The following is a 26,696-nucleotide window of genomic DNA, read 5'->3' as shown; positions in this document are numbered from 1 at the left end:
GTGGGGGGGGGGAGGGGGGGGAGGATGGGGGAGGGAGAGAGGGAGGGGCGGGGGATGAGCGACAATCCCCCCCCCCGCCGCCGTCCTCAGACACCTCCCCCGTGATGCACCGGGGCGGCCGCGCCTCCCCTGGGGGGCGAGGAGACCCCCTGGTGACACCCCTGTGCGGGGGTGGGGGCCCGTCCCCCGGGCTGTGAGGGGATCGCCGGACCCTCAGCTGTCACCCCCACCTAGGGGTGATGGGACCCCCGGAGCCTCGGGTGACACCCGTGTGCGGGGGTGCAGATCCCTCCTCCCGGTGCGAGAGGACCCCCCACACCCACTGCTGTCACCCCCGGACCCTCCGCTGTCACCTTTGTCCGAGGGTGGGTGTCCCTCCCCTGGGGTGTGAGACCCTCAGCTGTCACCTGTGTCCGAGGATGGGGGTCCCTCTTCCTGGTGTGAGAGGACCCCTGGAGCCTCAGCTGTCAACCCCAGGCCCTTGGGTGACACCCCCGTCTGGGGTGGGAGTCCCTCCCCTGGGGTGTGAGGGGACCTTCTGTTGTCACCCCCAGACCCTCGGGTGTCACCCCCTCCCAGGGTGGGGGTCCTTACCCCCTGTGCCACCTCACATGGTGCTGTGGTTTGGGCAGTTGTGGTCCTGGTGAGCTGCCACCAGGGCTGTCACCTCCATCCTCTACCCCCTGAGGGTTCCTGGGCACCTGTGGAGGGAGGTGTGAGGTGATGGGAGGTCCCCGGTCGGTGAGGGAGGGCTGGAGCAGGTTCCTCCTCAAGGCAGGTGTCTTTGGGAATTGCACGCATGGGGAATATCCCCACTGGAAGTGTTACAATGAAATCACGAGGAGTGCTTGCACTGCTCCTGCCTCTCCTTGCACCGCTCGGGCGTGATCCCGCTGTGTGTGTGTCACCTCTATCCCGGGGGATATTCCCTCAGTGAAGGCATATTGCTGGAATGTGTCTTCCCTAACCAAAGAATACCATTTCATTGTGTTGTCCCGAGGGTGTACAACCCCTCGGAGCTGTGTGGAATTGGCCAGTGTGTGATAAGTTGTTTGGGTTGGAAGTTGTGGTGATGATATTCCCTTCTCCTTGTGCAATAAGGATAACGGGGTGGATTGGGAGTGAGCGTTTTCTTTGTGACATGGACTGGCGATGGACATGTGTGGATGGAAATAGGTCAGATGTTCCCTGCCCTTAAAAGAAGAAAAGTTTGGGACTGTTCCTCGTGAATAAAATATGTGTGTTGAGCTGTTTGCTCTTATCATTTTAGGGTGTTGTCTGAAAATTGTCCTGCAAATACCCGTATCTCTGGCTTGTGTCGATGCCCCCACCCAAAGTGAGACGTGTTTTGTTAACTTTTAATTCCCATTTTCATAAAGTTGGTGATGGACTTCTTCCCTTCGTCCACACTGGGATGTATGGAATAAAAAGAGCTTCAAGAAATTTGTAGACACTGATCTGTGCAACCTTTATACTGGGATCACAGGCTGTTTGCCATCCCTTTCCTTCAGGCTGTTTGGAATACCAGGTCTATGGCAGAATGAGGGCTCCTGGGTTTTTTCTCCATTGTGAAGATCCTGTTGTGATCTTAGGGAGATGGCAAGTCACAGCCTCGTAGGTTATGTTATTTCTGGTGGGATCTGCAAGTTTGACAACTTTATAGGAGAAATGGGCATGGAGGAGTCTGCTGGGAATGTTGCTGTAGAGGTAAAAGAGGGAACAGGAGCTGGCTGTAGAGGTGGAGTGACGCCAGTGATGGAGAAAGAATCGATCAAAAGTGAGAGGGAACACAGGGAGATGAGTTAGAGAGTGTGAGCACACTGGGTGGAAGAAGATGAAGGTGATAACCTGGCTAAGCATGACCATGGAAACAAGGATATCGAGGATTAGGAAAAATAGAGGAAGAAAGAGTTCCAGAAATGGGAGGAGATTGGGACAGAGGAGGGAAATGGGACAGCATGCAGCAAAGCTGGTGGTGAAATTAGCTTATTTCCAGGGGGCAAAACTTGTGTTTTTCAGATGGATGCTAAAAATACTTCAGTGAAAACAGTTGCAGAGGAGCTGAATAACCATAAGTGAAGGATGGGTTTGGGGCTGCCGAGTGCTGACAGCGGGATGCGAGCCATCCTTTGGAAGTCTTGGATTTGTACACTGGGTCACATCATACTGTAAACCTCCCTCTGATAACATATGGGAACTTATTTGGTGGTCGTTCATGTGAACAAGTTGTATGTTGTCAAAATGTAAATATTTTCTTCCTTTTTTTTCTTTTCCTTAAATACAGTTTGTTTCCATAAAATGACATGAAGGTTACAAGTTGTAAACTCGAGTAAGCTTAATTATCTGCATACTTTGCTGTTCCCTGGGGACAGGCAATCTGGTGCTGGGGATCTCTTGGAAAGTTTTCGGTTGTATACGTGAGGAAATGTTCCAGTTTCTCTATTAGTGTCGATTTCTAAACTCTTGGTGTTACTTGCATGAGATTTTAGTTACTTTGGACTGCAGCTCTTCTGTCAGGGAGCCTTTGTATTCATTTGGATGTGCAGCAAAGGGAAATGTGGGGGAAAAACAGAGCTGATGATGCTCTGTCACACCTTTGGCACTGTTTGTTAGGGGAAGAAGAGCCTGAACTTTCATGATTTGTGTCCTTTGGTGGCAATTGTAGCATGCAGCTGGATACTCCTGGAGGCAAGTCCCTGGTATATGCCAAACTTTGCTATTTAATTATGGATGGCATGTTTCTCTTCTGGGGATCTGGTATTCTGTGGAGAACCCGAGTGAGTAATGGAACACCCCACGGCTGCTGTTGTGTTCTCTCTGGGTTGCTGGATTAGGCGTCTGTTCATGGGGCTGCTTCTTGTGATCCTGCAGCTCTTGTGGCAGGATGAGGCCAGCACCTTCCTGGGAACCACAGAGTGAGACAGGCTCGTTCCTGGGGTACCTGGAGGCTTTGATGTGCTCTGCAGGGCTTGTATGGCGGTGAGAAGTGAATTTGGCTTGGGTAGGCTCTGTCAAACCTCAGCTGAGGGTTGGCTCTGCACCGTTTCTCAGCTCTGACTGGCACATTATTTCTGCAAGTATCTTTGTCTTTAATGTGTGTCTACAAATGTGGGTGAGAGGCTGAGTTCAAAGAAACTGAAAGCAAGTGATCAGTCACTGGAATTGTAGATATGGTGTGCTCTGGTGTAGTTTTGTTTTGGTACAGTCTGTCCATTCTTCGCTGCTGCCTTGGTTGGTTTCAGTCAGACTGGATGCCTTAATTGTGAATTGTAAAGATTGTTTCCACTGCTTGGGTGTTTATTGATCTGGCAGAATTTAGATAAGTGAAAGTGGAACAGTCCTTTGTTCACTGTGCATTCACCTGAAAGTCAGACAGTTTAATAACTCTGCAGGAAAGCAAATGTTCGGGTGGAGATAAATTAACCCATTTAATAAAAAAAACAAAGAGTCCCTTCAGTCGAGTCTGTTCAGAGCACACACACTCAGAAGTGGGGCTGAAAATATCCTGATTTAGGTGATAAACTTTGAGACACAGATTTATTGGGCATAACCCGGGTCATTCCTACTCAAGACAGTTCTCTTGAGTGTCTTAAATATGAGCAGCCATCCTAGAAGTGAACTTCAGGATTCCACATCCCCACCGGCTGTACCCTCATTTGGGTTCTGGACGAGATGCCTGGGAGCACATCCTGCCCTCCTTTGCACTGCAGCAAGATAAGCTTTGTGATTATGCCTTTGCGGCATAAAAGGCAAAAAACTTGTCTTTCCTTTTGCACGAGGGGAGGAATTGTGGGAAATTCCTGAAGGATTAGTGTCCTGTAAGTCGTGCTGGAGCTGCATCCACATGGCTGGTCGGGCTGTCATGCAGTGACTGCTGGCTTGTGCTCACCCAAGCTTTGTCTTGCAGCTATTTCAGTGCCATTTAGAGGTGCAAGGACCAGAGCACTCGAGTGAAGGACGTTATAAATGGGGATGAAAACGGGGTTGCTGCGATGCTTTGGTTATAGCTGAAATCAAAGACACTCTTGTGTCTGCGTCGTGCCTTGGCCAGTGCTTTCTCAGCCTTAAATGGAAACTCAGATTAGGGCAGTGATGGAAACACAGGTGAAGAAGAAATAAAAATAGCAAGATCATAGGTGTGCTTGGATTCCAGTGAAGAGCTTGCATGCAAAGTCTTATTTATCTCAAAACCTTAATGTTTAAATTCTTACTCTGAACCAACGGCACACGAAAACGCATCTCGGAGCATTTGGAGTAGCACAGATCAATCCTTATCTTCTTAGCAGTGGTCAGTGTCTTACCACTGGCAGGGCAAACACAGGGTGTCTGATCTCAAGTGTGCAGACTGAGTGTCTGTGAAAGAAAACCAAAAACCAGATGTGTAGCTAACAAGTTCTCAGAGCTACTGCTCGCTCTTCCAGGACCTGTAGCATTTGTCTGCACAGTCTGTTAGATTATGGATCTGATGTGCTTGAATTGGGTGGTCCTCACAACCTCGTGGATGGGTTGAGGCTTTTAAAATTGTTTTTAGAAACCTTTTGTGCTCTTTTCAAACCACTAGAACTCTTAAAATAACAAACTGTTGCCCTAATTCTGCTTCAGTTTTGCTGGTGATAACCCTTAGATCAATAAGCTGATATGGACTTCTGCAAAAATAGAAACTAGTCCGTTTTGTTTAAATAAAAAAACCAAACAACAAAATAAAAACAAACATGAAACAAAACAAAGAAAAAACCCCCAAACAACACAGAAAACAAAAACAACAAAAAGAAACCTGTCTGCTTTTAGGTTTCAGATTTGGTAATGCCCTTAGGAGAAAACACAATATATAAAATGTATTATTATTGTATTATATATAATATTAGGTAATACCTTAAGGAAAGCACAGAATAAATCAATACTTTTAAACCTGGGACTTACCAGTGTCTACTACATCATTACCTGCAAAGTCAGCTTATCTGGGAAGTATAAGCTGGTTATTATTGCTATTTTTTAAGTCTGCGTGAACTTCACTGAATCCAAGTCCACTGCCAGCTGTTATTAGGAAGTGTGAATAGTTGCACAGGAAGTTGGAAATATAAAGTGCTGGAGTGTGAACAGGAAGAGCTGCCTTCACAATATGTGCTCACCACCGAATACATGTGCTGAAAATAACATTTTAGACTTTATGGCTCTTCAAAGGCCGAGTGTTGAAAGGCTCCAGCTCGAGAGAGGGGCTGATGAGGGGCATTTGGGCCCAATCTGTGCAGGACTGGGCTGTTCTGCTGATAAATGCACTTGTTGGGGCAAAAAGGTGCTTCTCCCTTGCGTGGAAGTGGGGCTGGAGCTGTGGTTTACTTGCTGCGTTTCCACTTCATAAGTGAGTACTTTTGGATATCAATCTGACAGGGAATTCACTTACAGATAAGTGCTTTATAGGTGACATATCAATATTTTGCAGAACGAAAAGCTTCACGTGCTGCTGTGACGTTTTCAGAATTAGTTTTGGTCTGGCAAGGCTTGGTGTTTGGAAAACCCAAAACTCTGTGAAAGAGGGGAGGGATCCAGTCGTGCAGAGGTTTTCCAATGTGGAAAATGGGCCTTTAATTTTCAATTCAGTAAAAATTATGATGTTGATGCTTATACATTGCTGACATTAGCATATAGGATGGGGGTTTTTTGTGGCATGGGAGACAAAATTAAAATTAATAATTGTTGTAGAGAATCTAAGACTCTATGATCCTTGTGGGTCCCTTCCATCTTAGGGTATTGTATGATTCTAAAAACCTTGGAGCTTAGAGTTTCCCATTATACCAGTTTTTCTCATTTTTTAGATTTCTGTATGGGTAATATTTTTTATATCACATGGCTTTATTTTAAGGAAAATTCTGTTGGAATTCAGCAGTTTATTGTCTTTAGACCTATTCTTTCCACCGGAATAAGGTTTTAATAACTTCTAGGAGGAGCTGAAATGTGCAGCCTCCTTGTTACAAAGGATCTGACCAATGTCCTCTGGACAATCTTCCCGCAGTGCATTCCAGCATCCCTGCCTGGCTGTGATGTTCCTGCCCCTGTGGCAGCGTGGCAGGAGGGAATGTGTCAGGACATCAGTTAATCACACTTTTACTGTGTGGCACATTAGCATGAGCTGTCACTGGGGGACTGTGTTAATGCACCAGGCTGTGAGCTGGGGCAGCACGTTCCCTTCTGTGATTCCCAGTCAAAGGAGCTGTAATTTCCGAGAGAGGAGCAAAACAAAGAGGCAACAATGTCTTCAATTGCTGCATCCAGGCTCCTGAGAACCTGCTTGTCAGGACACCAAGAGCTGCGTTCACTTTCACAGGATGCTGAGGTGGTGTTTTGTTCCTTCCATTAAAACTTCATAAATCTTCTTGAAAGCACCAGAAATGGGCTGAAAGAGGTGGTGAGAAGTTACCTGGTCCATCTCTTTGCCTAACAGAATCACCTACAACAGTTTAGCTAAGAATTTTTTTGTTTAATCATCATTGATTTTTAATATTGCGTCAGCTTCCTCTTTAAAACGTCCTTAAATTAGATTTTGGTGAAATCACGAATTATAAGAGGGAGTAAATCACAGTGCTTTCTATCTTATAAAGAATTCATATACTCTATAAACTTCCTGTAAGGTTCAGCACATCACTTGCAAATCAGGTGCAAAGTTGTTGCTGAAAGCTGTGTGTGCACAGAGCCAGCCAGCAATTCCTCCTGTGTCCTAAATTAATGAGTGGTCACGTGCCACAGGCTGTGGAGTAAGTGCAATTTCCAAGCTACCTTTTTTCTCTAATTTATTGAGAGATAGTTTGTCTTTTATATCAGGGCAATCAAAAAAACGAAACCTCAGCAGGAGGGTACAAAGGGAGATGCTGAAGGCTTGTACCTTCTCAAACTCCTCCTAGTGATGACAACCAATTTAGGTGCTTGTGATGATTTTCTCAGCAATCTCTTGTCTTGTGTATTTTGATCAGTGCTTGATGCAGTTAATGCCAGTTTGACATTTGAAATATCAGCTGGAATGAATGTTCCCTTGAGATGAATACCAACAATTTCTTCTCTCCTCAGCTTTGGTGCAGGCTGCCTTCTGACTCAGACCCTCACCCTGCTGTAGTGTTCATTCAGGTTTAGAAGGTGATTGTTACAACAAGAAAAGTTCTAGGGTTTAATTGAAAGAAATATTTTAACCACTAAAGTGCAGTGGTGGTAATATAAGAGCCATCTCACTGAAATGCTCAATATTGGCCTGATTCTTATATCTTATTAATAAAAGTCAAAGACAGTTATTTGAATGGAGTTGTCAGAAACTTGCACCCAGACAAGAAAAATCTTAGACCATCCCTGTCTATCTGTTGGTCAGAAATTGCAAATACGTTTCAGCAGAGCATACTGGCTTAGTAAGGCTGATGGCACTGTCAAGTGCAGCTAAAAAATTAATGTTGGATTGCTTTTTATCATTGTATGCCTCAAATTTCTTTTGATGAATATGCAGCCATGCCCATATGGAAAGGGAAATAGCTTTTTGAAACTATACCTGATGAACTTGGGGATTGGAACTAGATGATCTTTAAGGTCCCTTCCATCTCAGGTCATTCTGTGATTCCGTGAATATCTGCAAAAATCTGAATTAAAGTCAGTAGTGTTTTACTTGTTATACTTTGTCTTCAGCATGTCACCACAGTTCAAAAAGAAGTTCTAAGTATGATCAGAAGTGATTTTTTTTTCTTGTCTAAAATTTTCAATAGACTGTGAGTTTTCATTGATGGCACTTGACTGTCACAGCAGAAATACAAACAGCAGATGCCTCAGGACAACTGTGCAGCTTTACAGCAACAAAAAAAAATATTGTTTGCACAGTTAAAATAACATGAAAGTGCCACTAGATTTATTCATTTATTGATTAGCCAAAGTGGGAGATGAGAAGCTGTGGTACAGCCTGGGGTTTGGCTGCTTTGCCCTTGGAGGAGAGCTGGGGTGCATCTCGATGTTGGTGTGCAGTGGTGCTGCTTTGGACACCAGAGTGTGTAGGACTTTTATTTGGAGGTGTTCCTGCCTTGTGGAGTGTCTAAAGAGTCCACTGGGCTGTAGCAGACACGGATGAAGTCTGATTTGAGTGCTGAACGGAAAAGAAAATCGATTGAATGGTTGACATTGATTCTTCAAAATCAGCCAGTAAGAGTTGGCTTTTATCTTTGTGCTGGCACATGTGTTATGGATGCAGGTTCATGCTTGTTAGATAATCACTGTGTTTTGTTTCAAACTCATAACAGAAAATGTCTGTTCACAAAGGAAAGCCTGTGCAAAGGGGCTTGCTGAATCTGGTTGGTATTTAACCTGAGAAGAGGCAGATGCCATTTCATTTTCAAATGTAGCCTGGATGAGGTGAGAGCACCGGAGAGCTGTCGTGTCTTGTGGAGTTTTGGTTGTCTGGTTTTGGTCCTGTGTAAGTACAGCCCTTCAAACAGCTCATGTTCTGTCTTAAAACTGTTGTGAGTGTGGGACTGTGGTTGATCTACGAGCTGTCTGTTAAATCACGAGGGTCTTGGCGTGGCCAGGAGAAGGAAGGCTACTGTGCTCTACTTCCAAAGCACCTCTTGTGAGACACGATGCTGAGGCTTAGCTGCCTAAAAATACTCATAACAATCTGTAACTGAAACCCTGAGCTATGGAATGGCTTGTATGGAAATAATGTTTTTTTGAATTAGCCATTCTGAATTCTTGCATGTGGGATGTTTTGTTTTAGGGAACTAGCAGAGTGAGTAACACGAGTTTTAAAACAGCCCAGCCCTGTTCCCGGCCTTCACTGGTGTTTCTGCAGTTGCTAGCCCTGGGTGGGATTTGTTAGTGCTTGATTGATGGTGAGAGAAGTACAGTCTGAGAAAAAAACTTCACTGGAAGCTGGAACTATAATTTTTACAGCACAGAACATCAGGGTGTTATTCAAATTTTTAGTTCATTGTAGCAAACCTTATGTGTGTTAACCCCAATTGAGCTTCACCTTTCTGGAGAGACATTTCCATGTGTCTGAGCCTACAGACACTAATGCTGGGATAAAAAGCATTGTCTGTCCCACCTAGTTAAAATAGGAGAGAAGATTTTTTTGGATATAGGAGAGAAGATTTATTTGGATATAAGTTGAATAGATAAGTCTGTGGATGGATGTGTTTGTGAAGTAATTAGCATTAAAGTATTTAATTGCACATGTTGATACGTTGTGCTAACAATTAAAGCAGGTATAAACCTTCAGCAGTGTGCAGCTGTCAGGATGCAGTGAGCACCAGTGTTTTCCCTGGAAAAGTTAGCCAGGCTCAACCTACATAATACTGAAAAATAATCATTTCCATATGATCCTGTTCTCATAGACTCAGCACTTACACAGGTGCTGTAGGGAAGGATTAATGGCAACTAAATAGTTTGTGGAGCAGAAACCAACCCAGAGAGGGATGAGGGCTGTCTCAGTGGGGGTGATCCGTGTTTGAAAACAGGGAGGTGTGCTTTAGGCAGAGTTTACATAAACTAGTGGTGTCAAGTTGCAAATATGCCATTTAAACCTGGAAAGATGGGCTGTGTGTTTAAAATATTGCATGAGCTGCCTAAATGTTGAGTTAATTTTGAGGTCATGTCAAGTAATACATATTCATGGCCAACTAATTTTGGAAAAAGGAGAACAAACGCAATGAAATGTAAATGTAGGCTCAAGGCTTTATGCAGAATTCTAAGTCTTGCTGAGTGGCTTTTAAGGAAATGCCTCTGAAATGTAGTGCCATTAAGTGTTTGCTTACACCCAGGCTTGGATTGTTTTAATTAAGAAGGTGAAAGCTCTGTGTAAACAAACACTTGTGTTTGAAAAGGATTTTATTGGTATGGCTGGGTTATATACATTTCATGGTCTGCTGACGCAACAAGTGCTTTCTGAAGAGAGCAACGCTGTCAAGAAATGACTCAAATTGGGTTTTTTGTCGGGTTTGAGTGACACAGCTTGATGGATGCCAAGCTGAAGGGATGCACAGCTCCAGGGAAGTCTGAGCAAGCTTCTCTTCCCCGACACCCGCAGACGGGAATGCAGTTGTAACTCGTGGAGCTCACGCCTTGGCTGCTCACAGATGTGATAAATGTTCGTTTTATTGAGTTAACTCCCAGCTGAAAGCTTTGATTTTCTTTCCTCATCAGGACAGAGCGTTGGTGAGCTACTTAGGCGCAGCATTTCTTTCAAAACAAAGCCATTTTTGCTATAGCTGTGGAAACCAAACTGTTTTGCCTGAGACTGATGCAAAGCTGTCTTCCTGTGATGGGCTGGCACCATGCTGTAGTGTCTCTCTGTTTTCCCTTAGTTTTTCAGTGTAGACAAGGCACAACTGTTTGCCTGACATTTTTCTTGAAAAATGTCCTGATAGTTTCTGATAGTTGCCAAAACGTGTTATTTTTAGCATGAACTTTTGCAGTCACTCAGTTGACGTCCCTATCTATGAAGTTTTGGTGGTACAGAATTCATTCGTCGCGGCTGAAATGAATTACTTGTGTTCTTGTCTCGTGATCTCCTTTAAAATCCAGAACTGGAGTTACAGGAGGGATCAGGTTACTGTTGAATATGAAAATGTTGTGTGTTTTGGTGTTTTATCCCTATTTTCTGTAATCTAGCAGTTTGTTTTTTACCTTCTGCAATACATACTCTCCTTTTCCATTTATTTGGAAGCATCCAGCTCAGCTCTACTTGCTAAATCATTCAGATGCCTAGGAAAAGGAAAACTTGAGTGCTGCCTTTCTATTTCTCTAACAAAAACTGGTGGAGCCTCGGGCTATGGATGTGAGCAGTTGTCATTTTGACCACTAAGGTACACAATGAGTTATATGAAGTCTTGAAACAAAAAACCTCCACAACCAAACAAGCCCAACTCCATGCATCTGTAATAAGTCTTTTCAACTCTCACTTTCTTGATTTGCCCTTAGACTGACATTATTGTCAAGCTCTAATGGAGAAGGGGAAATCTTAACAGCTTTAAAATCACACAGTGCTGTCTGCTGTGTGACCTTTTTCCAGTTGATGGTTCAATTTATTTAGGTGATAAAGAAAACACTGAGGCATGTGAAGTCTATCTTCTTGACAGATGTGAGCTTACTGAAACTTTTCCCTCATCCTTTTCTCCTTCCCCACATTCACGGTCAGCCTTTTGTTTTTATAAAGTGATCCATATATTTTTCTTTGAGATTTAAATGCTTTCTAATCTTTCCTAGGTTTTCAGAACTGCTTCTGGCTGTTGAGAATATGGAAAGGCAGATGGACTGATGGTTGTGGAGATGTCCTGAGTGAGAGATGTTTGCATTTTGTGTGAAGTGATGCATGACTTGGTGTGAAGTGTGAGGGCTTGGTCAGGTCTGTGAGGTTATTTTTCTAAATGCCATTAAATATGGAAAAAGGGGAAATAGCCAATATTGGTGAGCCACAGTAGCTGATAAACCTGACCTAGTGGGTGGCATCCCTGCCCATGCAGAGGGGTTGGAATTAGATGATATTTAAGGTCCCTTCCACCCTAAGCCATTCTGTGATTCTGTGATAAAGATTAGTGGTAAAACATGCTCAGAATTTTTCCTGAAATTATGATTGAAACTTTCAAGATTGCGGCTAAAAGTGTTTGTTATTGTTTGATGTTCAACAGTGATTGGTGTGAGACTCTGTTTCAATATTAGATTACATCTGCCAGTCAGTAAAAAATATTGTTTATTGAAAGAGACTTGTCTTAACTTCTGCTCTTACTAGAAGGACACTAAACATCTCGCAGAGGTTCAGGCTGTAAACCAAGCTGCTGGTGGTCTGCAGCTGCTGCTTGGGGGATATGGTCGAATTGTGCCACCCCTGGGAAAAAGGAATTGCAATTCCTGTGAAGTTAAATTGTTCATTTCACTCTTTCCTCTCAATTTCTAAGAAATCTTGAGTTGATGTTTCTGTTCCCATTCAGGAAGCTTTGCACTGAAATGCCAGCATTTTATAAGGCATTGTGGGAGTGCTGGTATCAGACTTTCCAAATTATTTTGGACTGATGCTGTTCTTTAAATCCCCATTTTTTCCCTTCTTATTCTGAAATACTCCTTTACCCCAAGAGCAGAAACTTCCAGGCAATGTCAGAGCTGCATATCATGGGTTTTCTCTGTCAGTAATATGTTAAACGAAAGGTGCATTAGTAGGATTTTTATTGAGTATCCTGTTGGAATAAGTAGGTTCTGTCATGCACTACTGACTCATTTCAATTGGAACACCACAGTTCAGTAAAAGAAAATAATTGAGTCATGGGTTTCTTACTTAAACTGTGTCTGATATCATCTTTTGCAATAAAATTTTATGAGGGTGAAATGAATTTAGAAAGCTGATTTAATATGGACAGCTCTTTTCCTCTTGTGTTGGGGTGGCTCTTTGAGCTTGAGAAGAAAATGGCAGTTTTGAAAATATTTCCAATAGACAGGCATTATTGGATTTAGAAATATCAATATCTATAGTTAGATATTTTCTCCTGGGTTTTGCCATGCTGTCTCCTGTGCAGACAGTCTGTTGGGTAAGCGCACCCCGGTTTGCTTCAGATAATTTTATCTGTGTTAGCTCAAACCACTAATTTAAATTTTTAAGTGAAGCTGGTAGGTTTTTACATATAGATATATATATATTTTTTTTTTCCCCTGAACTGAATTAGGAAATCTTTCTCCATCCTGGTGTCTGAACAGATCAGTGCCAATAGGAGCTTCCAGAGAAGGAAAGCTGATGAGCAGATGAGAGCAGTGACCTCTTGTCAGTCAGACTGTGTTTTTCAGGAAGGACGTGAACTGAGACCACCTGAAACTTTATGAAGAGGTCCACGGCCTCCTGCAGTCCTGTCTGAAGCAGCAGGACATCACTGATGTAAAAATGCCAGCGTTCCCATGTACTTTTGTGCCAATGAAGTGACATCTTTGCCAGTGTGATACTTTGCTGAGAGAAGGCAGACAGGACTAAAATAAATGGTAATGGCAGAAGAGCATTTTCTTCCTGATGCCTTGAATTTTATCAGGAACTTAAGCCTTGGTTTGAAGGAAAAAAAAAACCCAAACAAACCAAAACCCAAGACAAAACACATAACCAAACAGTTTATTTGTAGAATTCTTGGTTAAATTTGCCTCTGTGGGCTCTTTTGGACAGTGCCAAGTACTAAGAATCTTTATACAAGTCTGAACTAGTGATTAATATAAATGCTACTGGTGTAAAAGCTGTGTGTGTTTGACACTGGACTGATACCAGTGTTGGTACCAACCACTCAGCAGGGCCCTTTACTGAGGTGCTGCAGCAGTTCCATGGGTGTAAACACACACCCACACGTATGTGAAATCTCCATGTCGGTGGTGTTAGATCTCACTATTGCCCTACATTTGCTGACAGTGTCCTAGTCTGGATTAGCCAAACAATTATCTCATGGTTTTGTCTCTGGTGTTGTATTGATGCAGAAGGTTCAGATCCTGTTTATGAGCCTCTGCGCTCACTTTGGTCCCTCCTCTCTTCCTGGGAGGAATTTTGGCAGAAAGGGGATTGACCAGGAGGAACAAGAAGGGCTGCAAACGAGAGGAGCTTGTCTTGGGACCTCCGTAAAGATTTCAAACAGGGTGTTGGAAGCAAAGGAGAGCCTGGCTTTGCATTACAGAAGCAACAGGAGTTTGGAAGAGTTGGTTTTAATCCTTTCATTTCCTTGCTCCTCCGAATTGTTACTCTCCCCTGTCTTCCTGATCCCTTTGTTACAAAGCAGGGACTCTCTCTTGGCATGAGTTTGCATCTTCCAGTGACTTCTGGGAGCTTTGGGTAAGGCTTTTGTGAGGAATTTGGAGCCCAGCTGTCTTCGTGCATTACCAGCACATTTTCCTGAATTGAGCTCACTCCCCTGCACGTGTGACTTATGTCAGGGTTGGCAGGAAGTTGCAGCCCTGGAAGCGGGATGGATGCAGGTATCCTGTCCTACTGAGCTGCTTGAGTGCACCAGTGTGAACCAGTAAATCTGCAGAGAAACAAGAGATCTCTGCAGTGGCAGGTGATGAACGTGGCCAGGACACGGCTGCAATTGTGGCGTGTAGCAATGAAACTTCTTGGTTACAGTTTCTTCTTGGTTTTGCTCTTTTTGTTGTTTGTTTGTGTTTTTTGTTTTGTTTTTTTTCCCCTCCTTCTTTCTAGGTTTAATTTTTTTTTTCCTTGCAGAGTAGTCACTGCCCCTTCCCACATCCCACCCCAGAGGAAGTGGAATTTCAGCAGAGTAACATTGGGGTTTTTCTAATACTTTGCCGTTCCTGTTGGTCTCTGGAAGTTCCCAAAACTACCCCAAGAACCTCCCCTCTTGTCTTCCTAGTGAAAAAAACTTTGATATCCAGTAGCATCTGTCCTGTTGAGCAGCAAGTTCAGTTCAGCCTGGGGACTTTGATCTGCATTGTTCTAGCCAGTCTTGTCCTATTTGTTTAGAATTGCATTCATCTTTGTTTATTAAGGCTCATAAATGGTAACGTTTCCTCCAGGAATGCGGGTGTTGCTGTTGATGTTCATGTAGTGTCAGAGGAAGACAGTGCTATGTGCTTTCCACTTTTTTCAAAAAATTATATTAGTTTGAAAATATTACACATATTTTTTTAAAAATGAAATATAGAAGTGACTCCTGTATAAAACAGGGGTAATAATTCTTCTGCCCCTCATGTAGGGGCGGTAGAGTTTCCTGAGAGGAGTTGAGAAATGCAAGTTATCATTGCTGGATTTCCTCTTCCTGTACAGACACAGCGTTTGGCTGACACGCTGTGAAATGTGTACCAGCTATCAACTTGTTTTCAGTTTCAAGGATCGTTCAAAAATTCCTTTTCTCAGCTGTTCTGGGAGAAAAAAAAATTATAGAGACCATTGGCACCAGAAGGATCTGTCATGACAGTGTTCTCTACGTTTTTGTTTAGAGCCTTTGCAAGGAGGCTACTGAAATATTAATGGCTTTCTGCTTTGTGAGACACCACATTGTGGTAGTGAGAGCTGCATATCCTTTCTGTCTTCCCAAAACACATGTGGTTTAGATGCCTTTCATATATTTTAATACAAAGTGGCTGGTTGAGTGGTCCGTGTTCTCCCAGAGGAGCCAAAACTCACTTCATGGATCAAGAAAATAAAGGGCTATAAGGCAATTTACCATTCAGGCTATTGTGGAGGAGGGTGATTTAAAACGTTGTAGTGGCTTGGAAAAAAGAAAAACCCAGAGCAGTGATTGAAAGGCTTGAAATGAGCGAGTTAATGTGACAACTCTCCTTTTCCTCCAGTCTGTTGCAGAGGTGATCATGCACAGTTAATGTCTCGTGTGGAGCTCTGGTACCTGTTTGCAGGACTTGCTTTGAAATTAAGAATGAGACATCATTTATTTAATAGACAGCATTAAAGAATGACTTTCTGATGAAGCAAGTTAGGTGTTAAACACTTTTCAGGTGAACCATTTACTTATGTAATTATCTCTCATTTACATTATAATAAATGTTTCTCCAGGGAGTTTAGCCAATCATGAAATGCAATTAATTTTCAAATGCTCTTCAGCAACAATTGAGACACTAGAGACCGAAATCCCTTGTCAGTGTGTACATTTTTAAACTTCCCTGCTAAAGGGAAGCTGTTTCAGCTCAGCTGATTGTGCAGTTGTTAAATTCTAGGATTTTTAAGTGTTTTATATGTGCCTGTCACTGCAAGTCTGGAGTGCTGTGCTCAATACTCGGGTTGTGTAAGCCTGGTATCTCCCCTTAGTTTCCAGAGCACTGAGTAGGCTCAGGATGCTGTTCCTGAACTTAAGCCTAGGACTTGGTGAAGATGGAGGAGTTTAAATGTTCTTGGTTTCTGTCACAGATTCCAGTTGCCGTATGATACCAGCTGGAGCACGTAGCCAGCTGCTTTGTAGTTTGTCCATATATAAAATGGGAGTAACACAAATCTCATGTCTCTAAGGTGTATGTGGAGATGTGGGGTGCAAGCAACTGGTTGGTGATTGTGGACAGCAGTCTAAACATCGTGCTGCTTAAGGTTACTTAATTTGCTTTCTAACGAAAATGTTAGAGTCGGTTTTGAGCACTTAGTGTGCTAATAAGATAAAATAATCTGTGGAATTCCACCTTCTACAACTGTATTTGGTTCAACAGCTTAGAAAGCTTTTCAGGAATGGATGAATTTTACTGCAGCCTTCAGTTTTCAGGCTAATTGCTGTTGTGGCTGGAATAGGGATCTCCATTTGAATGGAGCCGGATTTCTAAGAGTGAACAGGAGCAGAGTGATGTTTTTAGTCCTTACCTACACCAAGCAGACCTGTTTCTGCAGCTGCCTCTGGTTTTCCTGCTGTTAAGCCTTGGGCCCCAGTGCAGATACTGTTCCAGCCACGCTGGATTGCAGGGGACAGATGGGCTTGGGTAGGGAAGGGCTTACAGCCGCTGCGGAGGCTTCCAGCCCCGGGCGTCTGCAGATCCGAAGCTGTGGAACCTGCAAATCTCACGTATTTAGAGGCTGAAGAGGAGGAAGAGCTTTTATCCTTTCATGCTTGTAAAATCCAATGTAGGAAAGCTCTTGCCAGTGATACTCTCTCTTCATAGCAAACAAATAAAACCACTTTGGTTGAATTTGTGCATTTTCCCGAGGCTTTCTCTTCAGCTGGGGTAAAGAGGAAAGGAGGCTTTATTTACAGATGTTGCTTTCAGAATGAGCCCGGCATGATGATATTATCTGTAAATACATCTTTGGGCATCAGACATCTTTCCATTTATTTAGAAATACGAGATAAAGATTGTCTGACATTGGAATGAATGCTAGAGAAAGTCCTGTGCTCTGCTTTGTTGCCTCGGAGTACATACGCAGCTTAAAATGAGTCCGTATCTGCTGTTATATCACCCTGTTGCTTCCAGCAGAATACTCGCATTTTGATTTTGACCTACAAATTTTGGTACTCGCTGTTTACACTGACCTCTATATGTAGGAGACCAGAATGCTTCTGCCTTGTTTGTGGATGTGTCTCTGACACGGAACCTGGTGGGATTTGGGTCCGACCTCCATGAGCTGTTTGGGTGTTCCCTGTAAATACAGGGCAGCCCGTGGGTTTCAGCAGCGTGGATTTTGTAAGCACCTACACACAGATCACAGTCAGATCATTATGTTGATCTAAACCATTTTGTAATCCTCTACAATCTGGGTTTAGAGACTGTTATTAGTGTCACAAATAAAAGCTTGTGACTTCTTTAGTTCTCAGGATAAAAGAAGACATGTACTATCAGAGAATTACATATTAAAATTAAAGCAACATAAACATGTGAGAGTTTGAGGATAGTTATCCCACTTTTCATGACTGAGCCCTGAATTGACACTGCTGCAAGAGAGAAATTGATTAATTTTAATTTCATAGTTGACCATGTACTGAAGAAGCTGAGTTAAACCACAAGGATAAGACATGAGTTTTAAAAATCTTTCTTTCTCTATCACTTGAAGCTTTAAACATGGCTCAAAGAAGTGTATTTTATTTGGTTTTTTTTTTAAACTGAATGTACAGGAAGGAAACCCCTTTTTGCCCTGGGTTTGGAGATAGAAATGCATAGAAAGGTACTTAAGAGTTCTGTTTTCTCACAAACTATTTTCTAAGCTCATGAAAAGCCTCTTCAAAGTGATCCCGATAGAAAGTGATTTCAGCTCTTGTTACATTCCTGTGTGTAATGGATATCTTGCCATTACAGACACAAGCAGCTCCCAACCTCCATCACCGGGAGCGCCAGCAGGGAGGGTGTGGGAAGCACAGTTGGCATCTCTGATGGATGCAGCTCGCTTTGGCCTGGACTCTGTGGGGTGATTGGATGTTGCCTCTGCCCTGCATCCCGCTCCTGATCCCCCGCTGCTGGGTGTGTGCCCGCAGGTACCTGAAGGAGTTCCGCACGGAGCAGTGCCCCCTGTTCGTGCAGCACAAGTGCACCCAGCACCGGCCCTACACCTGCTTCCACTGGCACTTTGTGAACCAGCGCCGCCGCAGGTCCATCCGCCGCCGCGACGGCACCTTCAACTACAGCCCCGACATCTACTGCACCAAGTATGACGAGACCACGGGAATCTGCCCGGAAGGAGATGAGTAAGTGAAGGACTGCACCCTGCTTTTCAGGCATTAGGCTTTTGGGATCAGTCCAGGTGATGATTCCAGCCAGTTCTTGTGGAGATGAGGCAAGTCAGCAGTAAAGCAGCTTTATCACAGACGTAACATGAGACGAGATGTAAAAGCTGTAACAGCAGTTTGTGTGCTCCAGGCCTGCTAAGGGTGACTTAGATGGGAGTTTGGCTCTTGGGAATTCACTGTCCTTGGCATCTTCAGCAAAACTCAGGTGGGAAAAACAGCTCAGTGACAAAAAAACTCTGTTCCTGTAAGTCCCTGACTCTCAAGTAACAGCTCTTGCTCACTGGCAGGGTAACTTAGTTTTTCAGAGATGGAAGAAAAAAAGGAGGAGCTTTGTCCTCTAGTCTGCCCCCTGAGTTATCTGTCCCCAGCTTTTAAAAACATACCAGTTTATTTTGTCTTCTGGAACTTTAAAGAAGGCAGTAGGGAAATGACAAGTACCCAGAATAAGGCAACACGAGGAAGAGTTTGTTTTTTTAAATGTTCTGTCCTCATGACTATGATAAGTTTAACTGGGGCAGAGTTGCAAGTGTTTCTGCTGTGCATGTGGCAGACCCCAGCAATGAAGGGGTTAACCCAGTAATATAACTTTAGCCATGTGACAGATATGGAAGAATAAATAGTGTAGCCAAACTGTGGTCAAATATGGGGAGTGTTTTATGTAGAGATGTTGTAAAAAGATGGAATTTCAGTTCCCTTTCATGGTGCCAGTATAAACACACAAAAATGCTATTTATTGGGAAAACAGTATTTTTTTCTTTTTTTTTTTACCCGATTAAGTAAAGTTTTTGTGAGTAGAGCAGAATGGAATAGTCCCTCAGCCTGAAGCTTCAATTTCAATACTTTCTTCCTTGGTAGAAGAGATCTGGAAAGAACTGGAAATGAGATATTTGTGGGCTTTGGCTTCTAGATCACTGGTTGATATCTGGCTTGCACTCAGTGAATGAAAGCAGTTGTCATCTCAGAACTCTTGCTGATTTATATTTTTAGCTTGATGCTGCAATATCTAAACTTTGCCTATTCCATTTTTTAATTTTTTTTTTAAACTGTCAGGATAGCTTGTTCCTCCTCTGCCTAAGAGGGGAAATAAAACACAAGTTAAAATGATAAGTGTTGTAATTCTCCTTTCTTGTCCCATGCTCTGCATAAAGGCTGCATCTCTAGGTGCATCAGCAGGAAACAGTAACAGCACCAAGTCTAGATGGGCTGCTGAGGAAATGGTATGTGAGGTCCCTTCAATCCCAGCCAGTACATCAGGACACCTTGGCAATGTCCTTGCTCTTTTCCAGTCCCTGGCAGTCACTAGACCAGAACCATAAGGATCTGCTGGTTTAATAATCCAGTTGTCTTTTTGGGAGGGAAACTACATCCTGTGCAGTGACAGGTTTGGGAGTTCTCTGTAGCACTGGAACAGCATAAAAGAAGGGGCAGAGTTAGCAAAGGTGTTGGCAGCTGCAGTGTCCTGTGTCACATCAGCACTGTGTCTTCTGGTAGTGTTGAATCCATCACCTGCGTGACTAAACTTTGTTCTTCCCCTCCTGCCCTCCCTCAGGTGTCCCTTCTTGCATAGAACTACTGGAGACACAGAGAGGAGGTATCACTTACGCTACTACAAAACTGGAATCTGTATCCATGAGACAGACTCCAAGGGAAACTGCACGAAGAACGGAGTCCACTGCGCGTTCGCTCATGGGCCCCATGACCTGCGCTCGCCGGTGTACGACATCAGGTGGGGGCAGGAAGTGAATTGTTATGGAAATGAACTGTTAAATCATGTTACAACTCTGATTTTATAGCAAACAGACCCGTGTCTGCCTTCCCTTTACCACATAAACTCATGATTTGGAAAGCAGCACAGGGAAAAGAGGGAGTGGAGGTTGGGGCTCTCTATGGAAAAGGTAATTTCTGTACCCAAATGAAAAGTGAAGTGATTGAAGGACAGTACTGCTTCAGCATGAAATGGAGTGATGATGAAATATCCCTTCCTAATAAGGCAAATCTACAAAATCTCTAGGGAGGATTGTCAAAATGGGGGAAGGGATCACACTTTGGAATTTCATGGGGGAGTCAAAATAGTGCATCTGGAATTCCCAGGGAATTAAGTTTTTTTTTTTTATTACAGTTGCTGTTCAGCTAAAGATATTCTGACAAAAAATGCATGACTGAAATGCACCCACTTAGGAAATGCTCTAGTATGTCAGTTTTTATGCACTCGTACCTGACTCTTCGTCTGCTCAGTCTGTTCATTTAACTCTGTCCCCAAAGGGAGCTTCAGGCCATGGAGGCTTTGCAGAATGGTCAGACAACATCTGAAGGAGGCATAGAGGGTCAGTCTGCGGTCGCTGCCAGCCATGCCATGATAGAGAAAATACTCAGTGAGGAGCCAAGGTGGCAAGGTGAGTGTCACTTAGGATCTGTGGGACTGGCAAAGTCTGGTTTCTCTGGGGTGCTTGCTCCTGTCAAAAGCTTTTGTATAGTAAATACAGATTGTGGTCATCTCCCACTGACTGGTTCCTTGTTTTGCAGATACAACGTACGTGTTGGGAAATTACAAGACAGAGCAATGTAAGAAACCCCCCCGGCTCTGTCGCCAGGGTTATGCCTGTCCCTACTACCACAATAGCAAAGACAGAAGAAGAAGTCCAAGAAAACACAAATACAGGTACTGTGATCCTGGATATCCTGCTTCCCAGCTGAGTGATGCAGTGTATTGGAAATCTGTGATGAAGGAGCCAGGATTTTGACCACTAGATAGTTGTTTTTAGCATATCTCCAAGGCAGGAGATGTGATGGACTGTTATTTCTCACTGGGAGAAGGATAACAAACTAAACAAGGAGTTTTCCTGTATATAGGAACCAGTGTCTCTAACAAATGAATTGTTAATCACGTTACAACTCTGATTTTATAGCAAACAGACCTGTGTCTGGCTTCCCCTTTGCACATAAACTTCTGCTTTAGAAAGCAGCGCAGGGAAAAGAAAAGAAAAGAAAAGGAAGTTTTAATCCCCATCTAGAAACAAACTCACACAACAGTGTTTTCATGGTAAAGGATTCAGAATCATCAGGCTGCTTGTTGTGTGTGCCTGGTGATGGGGATCATGAGGCACGGGGTGAGCAGGACTGTAGCTGGACATGCATTCCTAACCAGCTGCTAAAGGCTCTGCTTTTGAGGCTCCAGGGTGTTCTGTCACTCAGCTGTCGCTGGATTTTTCAGCGTGCTGTGTCTCCCTGAACGCATTTCATCCAAATTATAGGCCCTCATTTCCTCCAGTACAACAGAGCTTTTGTTGTGGTCTCAGTGGGGCTTTTCCTTAGTTCCTTTTTGAAAAACATAGGAGCAGACCAGAAAACCAGGAGAGAAAATGCCGTGGATGTTCTCGCTTCCCTTCCCCACCCCCAGCATTCACAGAAATTTTTTGAATTGGCACTGAAATTCTGTATTTAAAAAATTAAACAGACGGGGACCAAAGGAACATTAATCCCAACACTTTCAGGAGGAACAGGAACACTAAGGCAATCTTCAGGCAGCAGCTGTGTGCTTTCTGCCCCTGCCTGGGCCCTTTGGGAGGGGAAGAGATGAAAGCTTCTCCCCTCCAGATCTCCTCTCACTCCTGTGTTTTCCCCACCCCCAGCTGATGTGGCTCCTCTCATGCTGGCTGTGCTGGTGCTGCTATCTGCTTCCCTCTGCTGTTGTTTGAGGGAATGGTTAAGAGCATAAAGAGCAGGGGAAGTAGGTCACGGCAGAAATTCAGATCTAGAAAAAAAAGAACTGTTCCTGTATGGGAGAAAGAAAACGGACTTGCCTTTTCCCCAGTGACCTGACTCAGCCTCTTTTCCACATGGCCACACTATAAACCTGGAAACATACTGCTGTAAGGGTATTATGTGTTTTAGGATTAGCCAATTAACTTCTTAGCTTTCTATGAAGGTGCAGTTCCAAAACAGAAACCAGACCCAGCGTCTCTGACACTAATCACATCAGCTGCTAATATTGTTAAGTTGTGTGTGTTGGTTCAAGTTGTATTCTATTCCAAATAGAGAATTAAGCCATGTTTCTGTCATTGGAAAACTGGAAGAAGGGGAAGAAGATGCAGTAGCAGCTGGGTGGGGGCTGGGGAAGCAGCAACCAAGCAGATTGTACAGCTGAGGGTGGGCAGCCAAACCTGCCCCCTGATCGGGGAATTGTAACATCATAGGATGGTTTGGCTTGGAAGGGACCTTAATGGTCATCTAGTTCCAACCCCTGCCATGGGCAGGGACACCTTCTATTAGACCAGGTTGCTCCAAGACCTGCCCAGCCTGGCCTTGGACACTTCCAGGGATGGGGCAGCCACAGCTTCTCTGGGCAACCTGTGCCAAGGCCTCACCACCCTCACAGGGAATGATTTCTTCCTTGTATCTAATCTAAATCTACTCTTTTTTGGTTTAAAGCCATTACTCTCAGTCTTGCCACTCCAGGCCCTTGTCCAAAGTTCCTCTCCAGCTCTATTGGAGCCCCTTTAGGCACTGGAAGGGACTCTTAAGGTCTCTCCAGAGCCTTCCCTTCCCCAGGCTGAACAACCCCAACTCTCCCAGCCTGTGTCTATAGTGGAGGTGCTCCAGCCCTTGGAGCATCTTCGTGGCCTCCTCTGGACTTGCTCCACCACATCCATGTCCTTCCTGTGTTGGGGACCCCAGAGCTGGATGCAGCTCCAGATGGGGTCTCAGAGCAATGGAGCAGAGGGGGACTCACCTCCCTCCACCTGCTCAAAGTAATGAAAGCACAAAGCTCATCTGTGAGTCTGATGCATTCTCCTGCTGCCTTATTTACACAGATCTTCACCATGTCCCAGTGTGAAACACGGAGACGAGTGGGGAGATCCCAGTAAGTGTGAAAATGGAGACTCATGCCAGTACTGCCACACTCGCACAGAGCAGCAGTTCCATCCAGAGGTACAGTAACCTCCTTGCTCCATTTGGTAGTTGATTGAAAAGCCAAAAGCATTCCAATGTTATGAAATAAATTAGTGTGCCAGGTGGGAGAACATGTGGGCTGCTTGTAGTGTAGTCCTGGGATACAGAGAAACTGCATATTGGGAGTAAGCTGAAATTCAGCTGCTTGACAGATTTTTGTTAGGTAGACCACATGGGAGGAGGTAAGAAAAGTGGGGAAAAACTCAAGTGTGAGAGCAGTCTCATGGATGGGGCCATTAGGAAAGCACAGTGTGGGTCTGCATGTCAGCATACGGCATCTGTTTCCTTGAATAAAAGCTTGTGGTTGATGATGATAGCACTGAACACCACACAGCTCTTGGTTGTGAGAATGCCCAGAGCATTCCAATATCCTCACAGAAAGTGTAATTAAGACCTTTTGGTAGTCTGCTTCATGTTACAGTGTTGAAAAGCTTTGTTGGGCCCGTATCGGCAAAGTAACCATTGTCACCGCCTGTCAAACTGGGGGGAAAGGGAATAATCCATTTGCTACAATCATTGTCAATGGTTTGTTATTTTCCTTGCAAACATGTGGCTGGAACTTTCTGTGCTGTCATCTGTCAACTGTTTCCTACCTTTTGCCATTTGTAATATCCATGGAGCTTCCAGTAAGACTGGGGGACTTCACCTTTGGGTGAGCTGGTGTGTGGTGGGTTGGTCTTTGGGTGAGCTCTAGCTTTGATGGGCATATTTTGGTGTTTCCAGAACTCTAGTGGGTTTTCCTTTCTTTGAAGCAAAGCACTGAAATGGTCACCCTGAGCTCTGCTGGCCTTTGCACCTTTTTTCTCTGTCCCTCTACCTTGCTGTTGAGTTTCTTCATAGAACTTTTGTACCTGGGCTGGTGGTCACTGTTATTTTCTGTTCATGTCAGTTGTTGGGTTTTTTTTGTTTTCTCCCATCCTTAGATCTACAAATCCACCAAATGTAATGATATGCAGCAGTCTGGCAGCTGTCCCCGAGGACCCTTCTGTGCCTTTGCACATGTAGAACGTACGTGGACTACTTCTCTCATCTTTCGTGGGTATTTGAGCTATGGAGAGCTTCTGACCAAAACAGTTTAAGATACAGGGCTGCAAAACCAGAACTTCTGTGAAGGTTTTTTCGAACCAAAGTGTTAACTTTGATAATTTCTATAAAACCATGCTAGTGTGGAAGGTGTTGGCAGAGTTGGAGGCAGTAGGTACTCTGTAGGACTTGGCCCTTAGCTCACTGTCTCTTGAAGGATCTCCCTCTGTTCCCTCTCACCTGCTCAGTTCTCTGTGTCAATTCGGGAGGATGGAAATGGACAAAACTGCTTCTCTTCTGTGCATGGGTGAACTGTACCTAGATAAGCTGCAAAGTGTTGTGCTTTAAAAAGCTGAGGGTAAAGTTGCTGATTATAGATAATACATTGATACATTAAAAAAATTAAATGCTGTTTTACTATTTATGAAGTTTTACTTAGAGTTTAAATCTTTAAATCAGGTTGAAGAAGAAAAATATGCAGCTTTTTTCCTGCTTTTCCTTAAATCCTCTTTTCTCAGTAGCTCCCTGATTTATAGGGCATTATTTCAATCCTTACTTTAATCATCTAATGATGCTGTTTTGTTTGTGGGAGTTCTATATACAGGTGGGTACTAACATTCATAAATAATGGTTAGTTCCTGTCCTATGGCTTCTTCTCGGTTTCTACACTCCGATCTCACTGCTGACTTTGCAGCAATTAGAGCAGGTTACTCAGAACTCAGTAGATTGGCTCTGATATACTGACTCACTACATGGCCTTGAGAAAATCTCTTTGTTATTTGATTGTCCTTTGTAAATGAGGGAATTAGTAATTGCTGCCTTTGTCAAGGAATGGGGAGAGTAAATTCCCTACAGGTTATGCAGTTCCTTTTATAGGAGGCCTTGTTGACAAGCAGTAATTATAGCTGGAGCTGTGGGCTGTAATCGCCCAAAACACAGGAGTGCAACTACACAGTGTGATCCAGCAAGCTTTACAGAATGAAATCTTGATAAAGGAACAGTGTTTTGCAAACTTCCTTTGGTATAATGTAGTATTTTTGATTAGGGATGCCTTACTCCTGACAATATTGCTGCATTTGATATTGTATTACTTAAAGGGAGAGTAACATTCTGTGGCACTTCAGTCATTCCAACCTGGTTATTTCTTGTGCTGTCTTATGGAGTTACATCTTTTAGTCCTTCCTTAGCCAGCTGAACACTGAGGGCCTAATTTAATTAAAATATCTGCTCCAGGCATGACTTTTGCTGATTTTTAGCAAGAAATGTGTTGAAACCAGCACTTCAAAGATACTGCAATACAGGTGTAGTGTCAGTTCTGTAACTGTTTCTGTAAAGATGCTGACTCGTCTTAGATGTAAGTACTACAAGTCTACAGCATCTTTACCTTCTGAGCCACTGACACTTTTTTTTTTGTAATGGTTTATACTGAGCACAGATGGAAACTTAACTCCCTCAGCTAATCATAATGCACCCATCAACTTTATGCCTAGCTATGAAGGAAGCTCTGCTTAGTTCAAGAGAGCTGAATGAATAACACACAATTCATGCAGGGAAGATAATTTTGGAGCAGCATTAATGGACTAAAGAGCAGCACAGTGTATCTGTGATGGCAGTAATAATGTAAGGAGCATTAGATGAGTGGTAGCTATTTGCCAAATAAGGTTTCTCTTTGCTTCCATACTTACAAACAGGCGCTTGTAGAATATTTTTTCCTCTGAGGAGTATCTAGGTATTCTTGTTCCTAAATGCCTTGTGCCCCACTGCAGTTTTACAGCTTTGAGTAATGTTACCTGTGCTTTTATCCCTTGCAGAGCCTGCCCTCAGTGAAGAGCTGCAGCAATCCTCGGCCGTGTCCAGCCCCACACAGCCAGGACCAGTGATGTACATGCCGTCGGCAGCTGGGGATTCTGTTCCAGTCAGCCCTTCCAGTCCACATGCCCCAGACCTTAGCAATGTATGTAGCCCTGTGGAGAAGCCTTGTCCATAGTCTGAGTTTCTCTGAGTCACTGTTCCTTCTCCCAAGAAGACAAATCTTAACTATCCAAAAGCCCAAAGGATATGAGATTTTTCTTCTCCACACTTTTTAGAGGGATATGGTGTTTTTTTTTTTATAGAACATACATTCAGTGGCTTTAGTATTGTCCTCTCACCTCTAAAGTTTCTAAGCCTTCCTTTCTGTGCAGAGTTTGTTGATATACTTTCAGGAAAGTGGAATATATCCGCACATGAAGCCCAACTCCTTCCTGTCTGGAGGTACATATTGGGCTTAGTTTCCAAGTCCTTTAATTAAGGGCTGTGAGCCAACAACTTCTAAAGTACATAACTACAATTGAGTTTGTTTACATATGTAATCTCAGAGGCTTAGCCTGTGCATATTGTGTGTTGCATTATAGGATATCCTTAGTTCCCTCCCTCTCCTACTGCTGGGGATAGCTAAACTCTGAAATATGTTTAAGTGATGCCCCAGACTGTTGGTAATACTTTATTTTAGTTGTCCATACGATAAGGGAGATGTTTAAATGCTGAACAGATACTCACAGTAGGATAAGAAGCCCATGGAATTCAAGTCTACATTTTTAC

At 43.6% G+C, this 26,696-nt stretch overlaps 1 protein-coding gene across 8 annotated transcripts in view; it reads left to right on the top strand.

Annotated features, from left to right (window-relative positions):
• The window catches only part of UNK (unk zinc finger), a 51,512-nt gene that overhangs the window by 6,685 nt on the left and 18,131 nt on the right, over positions 1-26,696 (top strand). For 7 of the 8 annotated variants that reach the window (XM_027691934.1, XM_027691933.1, XM_027691927.1 and 4 more), the window contains exons 2-8: positions 17,892-18,101; positions 19,693-19,869; positions 20,406-20,536; positions 20,667-20,802; positions 22,955-23,072; positions 24,017-24,101; positions 25,928-26,070. In XM_027691934.1, the coding sequence (XP_027547735.1) occupies positions 20,419-20,536; positions 20,667-20,802; positions 22,955-23,072; positions 24,017-24,101; positions 25,928-26,070 (600 nt within the window). In that variant the 5' untranslated portion in view covers positions 17,892-18,101; positions 19,693-19,869; positions 20,406-20,418. Of the gene's footprint in view, positions 1-6,160; positions 6,332-17,891; positions 18,102-19,692; positions 19,870-20,405; positions 20,537-20,666; positions 20,803-22,954; positions 23,073-24,016; positions 24,102-25,927; positions 26,071-26,696 lie in introns of those variants that run through there. The other variant, XM_027691929.1, reaches the window with a different exon arrangement.

This window comes from Neopelma chrysocephalum, unplaced genomic scaffold (assembly GCF_003984885.1).
Source record: "Neopelma chrysocephalum unplaced genomic scaffold, ASM398488v2 Primary Assembly neopelma1_84, whole genome shotgun sequence".
In the NCBI taxonomy this organism is placed as follows: domain Eukaryota; kingdom Metazoa; phylum Chordata; class Aves; order Passeriformes; family Pipridae; genus Neopelma; species Neopelma chrysocephalum.
Note: the sequence above shows the minus strand (reverse complement) of the source record. Positions and strands in the feature narration are given on the sequence as shown.